At 56.3% G+C, this 7,474-nt stretch overlaps 1 protein-coding gene across 1 annotated transcript in view; it reads right to left on the reverse strand.

The window, feature by feature from the left end:
- COL9A2 (collagen type IX alpha 2 chain) overlaps positions 1–7,474 on the reverse strand; it is a 17,710-nt gene that overhangs the window by 6,565 nt on the left and 3,671 nt on the right. Inside the window, exons 3-15 of the mRNA XM_031063039.1 lie at positions 6,943–7,017; positions 5,579–5,614; positions 5,386–5,448; positions 4,517–4,570; positions 3,703–3,738; positions 3,514–3,537; positions 3,327–3,380; positions 2,746–2,799; positions 2,538–2,585; positions 2,355–2,411; positions 1,569–1,622; positions 747–800; positions 117–170 (exon numbers count right to left, since the gene is read on the reverse strand). Of these exons, the coding sequence (XP_030918899.1) occupies positions 117–170; positions 747–800; positions 1,569–1,622; positions 2,355–2,411; positions 2,538–2,585; positions 2,746–2,799; positions 3,327–3,380; positions 3,514–3,537; positions 3,703–3,738; positions 4,517–4,570; positions 5,386–5,448; positions 5,579–5,614; positions 6,943–7,017 (663 nt within the window). The remainder of the gene's footprint in view (positions 1–116; positions 171–746; positions 801–1,568; positions 1,623–2,354; positions 2,412–2,537; positions 2,586–2,745; positions 2,800–3,326; positions 3,381–3,513; positions 3,538–3,702; positions 3,739–4,516; positions 4,571–5,385; positions 5,449–5,578; positions 5,615–6,942; positions 7,018–7,474) is intronic.

A 7,474-nucleotide genomic window follows, 5' to 3' on the forward strand; every position in this document is an offset into this window, starting at 1 on the left:
CAGGAAAAATCCTGAGAGAGGATTTTTCATAAAGGAAATGTCTGTGACAGGATGCTGCTGGGAATGATCTCAGTGGCATCTGGAGCCCAGAGGCAGAGGATGCCACCCGCACTCACCGTCTCCCCTTTGGGTCCTGCCATGCCAGGGTACCCCCTGAGGCCCTGAGGTCCCTGCAGGGAAGGAAACACAGCAAATTCAGCTGGGAAAAAAAAAAACAGCCCTGGGGGAAGCAACAATTACAGCAAAACCCAACACTGGGAATCCAAACACGATAAATTCCAGTCCCTCCTAATTCCGGAGCCCCCCAGCAGGTGCTTTTCCAGCTGTCAGTTCCATAACTCCAGCAGGCCCAAACTGCAGCCACTTCCCTGGGCCAGAGCTCTTGGCTTCAAAGCAGTTTTGCCCTTTCCTGGCCTGCAGGGCTCAGCCCAGTAATTGTTTTTCTTCTTCAAAGTGCTCTGAGAATTCCTGTGGCTTTAATTCCCCTCCGGGGCAAGGGGGACTCAGGGGACAGCAGGGATTTATCCCAAATAATCCCTGGGAACAGCCCAGGTGCCCATGGAGCTCTCCAGAGGGAGAGGTGGTGGCATCCATGGCTGGGAGAGGGATGGGATGGAGGCTTTGCTGCAGTCCCAGTGCTGGGAGCAGGGACAGGCCGGTGTCACCTCCCTGGGGACAAGGACAAAGAGGCCACGCCCAGATCCTGCAGCATTTGGGGGACAAGAAAAGAGGAATGAGGGATTTACCGGAGGGCCTGGGACTCCTTGCTCTCCAGAGGCACCAACGTCCCCCTTGGGGCCCTGGGAATGGAGAGAAAAGGGAATGTTGGAGGGAGAGGGGACACAAAGCAGCCTGGGGACACCACGGCCCCCACCTGGCGCCCAGCAGGGGATGGGGACAGGTGGCCCTGCCCAGGAAGCCGCCCTGGGAAGGCCACCCTGGTCTCCCATTGCCACGTTTTCCATTCTCCTCTTTCCTCCCTTCTTCCTTTCCCTTCCCAAAACTCCTTCCCTGGGTCCAGCCCCACAGGGACGGCCACATCTGGATCCTGCTGGAATCCTGCTGAGATCTGGTGGGGATCCTGCAGGGATCTGGCTGGGATCCAGCTGAGATCCTGCCGAGATCCTGCTGGGATCTGAGTAGGATTTGGCTGAGATCCTGATGAGATCCTACTGAGATCCTGCTGGGATCCTGCTTGGATTTGGCTGGGATCCGGTTGAGATCCAGCTGAGATCCTGCTGGGATCTGGCTGGGATTTGGCTGAAATCCTGTTGAAATCCTGCTGAGATCCAGCTGAGATCCTGCTGGGATCCTGCTGAGATCCTGCTGAGATCCAGCTGGGATCTGGCTGGGATTTGGCTGGGATCTGGCTGGGATCCTGCCAAGATCCTGCTGGGATCTGGGTCAGATTTGGCTGAGATCCTGCTGGGATCCTGCTGAGATCCTGCTGAGATCCAGCTGGGATCTGGCTGGGATTTGGCTGAAATCCTGTTGAAATCCTGCTGAGATCCTGCTGGGATCTGCTGAGATCTGTTGGGATCTGGCAGGGATCCTGCTGGAACACTCACCGGCTCTCCCTGCTTTCCAGGCTCTCCGAGGGCACCGGGGCGGCCTCTGTGTCCCTGAGAGGGGAGAGGAAATCCATGAGGAAAATCCCTGGCACAGCTGCAGGGTGGTGGCACCATCCTGGTGGCCATATCCCACAGAGCCCCCCCATCACCACATCCCACCCTGGGGTGCCCGCTGGGGATGTGGTGGGGCTCAGAATCCCAATGGGGACATTGGAGGGGGTTCAGAATCCCAATAGGGACATTGAGGGGCTTCAGAATCCCAATGGGGACATTGGAGGGGGTTCAGAATCCCAATGGGGACATTGGAGGGGCTTCAGAATGCCACAGGTGACACTGGGAGGCTCAGAATCCCACTGGGGACATGGAACAGGTTCCGAATCCCACATTGGGGGGCTCAGAATCCCAATAGGGACATTGAGGGGGGTTTCAGAATGCCACAGGTGACAATGGGGGGCTCAGAATTCTACTGGTGACACTGATGAGGAGGGGGCTCAAAATCCCACTGGGGACATTTTGCAGGGGTTCAGAATCCCGCAGGTGACATGGAATGGGCTCAAAATCTCACTGGGGACATTGGGGAGGTTCAGAATCCCACAGGTGACATCCTGAGCTGGGGTTGGGGCTTTGGCACAGAGTGCCACCCCCAGGAAGGGTCCGGGGACCCACAGGGACCTTTCCTCCTGTCCTGGTGCTCCAGAGATCCAGAGAAGGATCCTTGTCACCACATCCTGGAGGTGACAATTCCCATTTTTCTCCCCCAGAGCAGCTCCAGCACTTCCTTACCTTCAGTCCCTGCAGTCCCTGGGGGCCCTTGGGACCTGGGGGGCAGCTGGTGGGACACTGGGAGGAGAGGAAGGACAAGGATGAGTTGGGAATGACCTGGAGAAGGCCAGGAAGGGACGGAGGGAGAGAGGACACGGGGAACACCCTGGTGACAGCAGGGGACAAGGTCATGGCCGCTCTCACCAGGAAATCAGCGCTGCCTTCCAGGCCTTGGAGGTGTCCTGGGAGTCCCTGCAGGGAAGGAAACCATCAGCTTTCCAGGATTTTACATCAGGAGCAGGGAACAAGGAGCAGGGTGGGAGGGGAGAGCCAGAGCCCGAATTCCAGCCCCAATCCCCAGGATGAGCTTGGGGAAGCTTCTCCCTCCCGGAGGCGGCTGGGGGATACTCACAGGTTTCCCTGGAGGGCCTGGGGGACCCCTCGGGCCATCGGGTCCAGGGTCACCCTAGGAAAGAAAGCCAGGAAAGGAGAATTTGGGATGAGGAGGGGAAGTGGAGAGCCAGGATGTCCCGGCAGGAATGGGGACATGCCCAGAGTGATGGCACCAGGGGAACCTCCATTCCCATATTTCAGGATCATCCCCGATCATCCCAGGAGCCCTGGAGGGCACAGAAGTGTCACCATTGGACACGAAAGAGCACAAGCACACTGTCATTCTCAAGGTGAAGGAAGAAAAGGGGCAGTTTATTTTCTGACTCCAACATTTATAGTTTTCTAAAAGTGACAGCGGATTGGAGGATGACAGTGACACCACTCCAATCACACTGGACAAACCAACAGTCTATCAGTTTTTTCCTCCTCCATAAAGGAAGACAAAACAACGGGTTATTTACAGAAAGTGTGTGATAAAGTTCACTACAAGAATGTCAACATCAGAAGGCTTAGAAAATCTTAAAAAAAAATGGGGTGACACAGAAGCAGCTCCTGGTGGAGGGAGGGGAACTTCTTCCCTGTCCCCTCCTGACTCCTCACCTTGGGTCCCAGCACTCCGATCTCCCCGGGAAGTCCAACCTGGCCTGGAAGCCCCTTAGGGAGAAGGGAGAGAAATTCATGGAATGAGAGGTTCCATCCTGATCCCTCCCCTCTGGGGGTGCTGAGCTTTGCGCTCCTCCTGCACAATTCCCAGCAGGACCCCAGGCCACTGATCCCAGCCACTTACAGGGGGTCCTGGCAGTGAAGGACCCTGCGACAAAAAAAAAAAAAAAAAAAATTATTACAATTGGTTCAAATTCCCCAAATCCTCCAGAATTCCTGCCCCAAGGAGGGCAATTCCCACCCCACCACCAAGGGTGGAACAGGGGGCACTTGGGGGGTGCCCACCCCACCCATGGGAGCAGCAGATACTCACAGGGAGCCCTGGTGGCCCTGGGAGTCCGGGCTGGCCCTGCCAGGACACAAGAGGAGAGTCAGGAGCTGGAAAAGGAGGATCTGCTCCGGCAGCTGCTCCAATTCCCCCTCCCCAGATGCAGCTTCAGGGCCAAAAATTCCATCAGGCAGCTCCTGCATCCACGGGTCCCTTCCAGAGTGGTGGGGATGGCCCCAGGATGGGGCTGGGGGAAGGGGGGAGACTGGGAATTTGGGAACTTGGAAAGATAGGAAATTGGAAATGTGGTAATTTGGGAAGGCGGGAGCCTTGGAAAGTTGGAAATTTGGGAAGGTGGAATCCTTGAAAAGGTGGAAATTTGGGAACATGGGAGCCTGAGAAGGTGGGAGCCTGGGAATGAGGAAGCTTGGGAAAGTGGGAATTGGGGAAGGTTGGAAATTTGGGCAGGTGGAATCCTTGAAAAGGTGGAAACTTGGGAAGGTGGGATCCTTGGAACAGTAGGAATTTGGAAAGGTGGGAAATTGGTAAGGTGGAAATTTGGGAAGGTTGGAAATTGGGAAGGTGGGATCCTTGGAAAGGTGGAAAACTGGGAAGATGGGAATTTGGGAAGGTGGGAACTTGGAAAGGTGGGAGCATGGGAATGAGGGAGCTTGGGAATTTGGGAAGGTGGGAATTTGGAAACGTTGGAATTTGGGAAGGTGGGAGCCTGGGAATGAGAGAGCTTGGGAAGATAGAAATTCTGGAAGGTGGAGATTTGGGAAGGTGGGAATTTGGGAAGGTGGGAATTTGGGAATGAGGGATCCTGGGAATGAGGAGCCCGGGGCTGCCCCTCACTCACTTTGGTTCCTGGCCTGCCTGTGGGTCCTGGCTCCCCTTTGGCTCCTGTCAGGCCCTGCAAGGGAAGAGACCCCGCGAGTTATTCCCATTCCTCCTCCTCTCCAGCCAGGAATTCTCGCTGGGTTGAATCCATCAGGAATTTCACGGCACAGGGACGCCCTGCAGGGACCCTGGGCACATCCAGCCCTGGCAGGGACACGTGGGCAGCTCCACCCGTCCCTGATCCCGGTTTTAGCCCTGGGATGGGGCAGGAACCCACCCAGAGCTCCCCAGGTGCCCACCACACACCCAGGGCACCTGGGGGAGGTGGCAGCCCCGTCCCCTTCCTGCCACCACCCCTGCCGGGCTGTGCCAAGGAGGGGACAGTGGCAGAGTCACCGCTGCCACCCCATGGGTGCCAAGGAAGTGGGGACAGTGGGGAATCGCTTCCGATTTATTCTGGGGGAAACAACAGGAGCTCTGCTGGGATTCCAAAGGTGGGGAGGGGTGGAAAAGCAATTCCCAAGCTCTTTTGGAATTCCCATTTTGGGAGGGGGTGGCAGAGGCTCTTTTGGGATTTCCAGGGTCAGAGGGGGTGGCAGAAGCAATTCCCAACCTCTTTTGGGATTCCCATTTTGGGAGGGGGTGCCAGAAGCTCTTTTGGGATTCCCAAAGTGGGCAGGAGTGCCAGAAGCTCTTCCTGAGCTCTGTTGGGATCCTAAAGGTGGAAAAGGGTGGCAAAAGCTCTTCCCGAGCTCCTTTGGGATTCCCCAGGTGCTTCCAGCTCCTGCCCAAAGGGATTTGGGCACGTTTTAATGCGGGGCAGACCCTGGGGACAGGAGCAGCTTGCTGTGACCCCGCAGACAGGAGGGGACAGGGGACAGTTCTCACATCAATGCCAGGCTTCCCTGGCGGTCCATCCGGGCCAGGAGCTCCGGGCTCGCCCTTGACACCCTGGGAAAAAAAAAAAAAAACGAAAAAAAAATGAAAAAAAAAACCGACAAAAATGAAAAATTGGGATCGGGGGGAAGGAGGCCCCGCGGAAGGAGCGGGATCTCTGCTGAGGGGTGCGGTGGGTACTCACCGGGGAGCCGGCAGATCCTACAGGGCCTTTGTCACCCTGGGGAAAGGGGACAGGTGGGAAAGGGACGGGGCACCCCACAGAGCCCAGCCTGGGCACCCCAAACCCCCTCCTGCTCCTGGGACAGCAGGGAGCTGCTGGATCCCACCGGCAGGGCGGGATGGGGCCAGGCTTTGAAAAGCAGGTTGGGTTTGGGAAGTTTTTAGTGGGGTTTTCAAGGGTTTTAGTGGGGTTTGGGAGGGTTTTTTGGGGTTTGAGAGGGTTTTAGTGGGGTTTTCAAGGGTTTTATTGGGGTTTGGGAGGGTTTTTTTGGGGTTTGTGAGGTGGGGTTTTAGTGAGGGTTGTGCTGGGTTTTGGGAGGGCTTTATTGGGGTTTGGGAGGGGTTTTGGGTGTTTTCAAGGGTTTTATTGCGGTTTGGGAGGGTTTTTTGGGGTTTGGGAGGGTTTTAGTGGGGGTTTTCAAGGGTTTGGTTGGGGTCTGGGAGGGTTTTGTGAGGGGGAATTGGTGAAGATTGTACTAGGGTTTCGTTAGGGTTTTTTTGGGGTTTGTGAGGTGGGGTTTTAGTGAGGGTTGTACTGGGTTTTCGAGGGTTTTTTGGGGTTTTGTGAGGGTTTTATTAGGGTTTGTGAGGGTTTTATTGGGGATTTTGAGGGTTTTATTGGGGTTTGGGAGGATTTTTTGGTGTTTGGGAGGGATTTTGGGGGGTTTGGGAGGGGTTTACTGTGGTTTGTGAAGTGGGGTTTTGTGACAGTTGTGCTGGGGTTTGTGAGGGTTTTTTGGGGTTTGTGAGGGTTTTATTGGGGTTTCGTGAAGTGGGGTTTTTGAGGGGGAATTGGTGAAGGTTGTGCTGGGGTTTTTATGAGGGTTTGATGGGGTTTCTGAGGGGGCTTTTGTGGGGTTTCTAGTGGGATTTTGTGAGGGTTCTGCTGGGGGTTTGTGAGGGGTTGGATGGGGTTTGTGAAGTGGGTTTTTGTGAGCGCTGTTCTGGGGTTTCTGAAGCGCTGTGGCTGCTCTGGGTTTAAATAACATTTAAATAACACCACATCCTGGAGAAAGGGCACTTTCTGCTGCCTCACAGGGCTCCCCTCTGTTCGGGCCCCCATCCCACAACCCATGAGCCACAATCCCCCAGCACATCCCCAAAAACCAATCCCACCCCCAATTCCCCAGCTGTGGATGCAGCTGGATTTGGGGTGCAGCACCAAACAGAGCTGGGGCTGCTCTGTCTGCCCTAAATCAGGAGTGGGAACAGCCCTGAGCGGCACCCCCAGCCCGGTGCCACTCACAATGTCCCTTTTGTGCTCCGTGTCCCCTCCCTCCCTCCCTCCCTCCCTCCCACAGCCAGCACACGTTCCTGCTCACTCACATCGATGCCATCAGCTCCTGGCACTCCTGGGGGACCAGGGGGCCCTCGTGGGCCAGGCTCTCCTGGTGGCCCTCGCTGTGGGGAGAAGGGATGGGATCCACGTCAGGAAGGACCCCGAGATGTGTGGGGAATGTGCTGGGAACCCAATTCCAGGGAGCTGGGATGGAGAACGGCCCGAGGGATCAGAGCTCTGCCCCTCCTGTGGATCCCCCAGCATGGCATGGACGGGGAAATCCAGGATTCCTCACACTGGCACCTCCAGCTCCTCACTCCCTGCCCAGTTTCCATCCCATTTCTCCCCTCTCCTGCCCTGCTGTCCATGGGGAGCTCAGCGGGGTCTCCATGGGGTGATGGCAGCGTTTTTACCGCTCCTTCCTCTCTCCCTGGTGCCCGAGGATCTCCCGCTCCAAAGGAGCAGGGATCTCCATGGGATGAAATTGTTACCCCATCTCTGCTCCCTCTTTTCCTGCTGCACAAGGATCTCCTGCCCTGATGGAGCAGGAACTCCATGGGTGAAAATTTTACCCCATTT

This window comes from Geospiza fortis, unplaced genomic scaffold (assembly GCF_000277835.1).
Source record: "Geospiza fortis unplaced genomic scaffold, GeoFor_1.0 scaffold289, whole genome shotgun sequence".
Taxonomy (NCBI): domain Eukaryota; kingdom Metazoa; phylum Chordata; class Aves; order Passeriformes; family Thraupidae; genus Geospiza; species Geospiza fortis.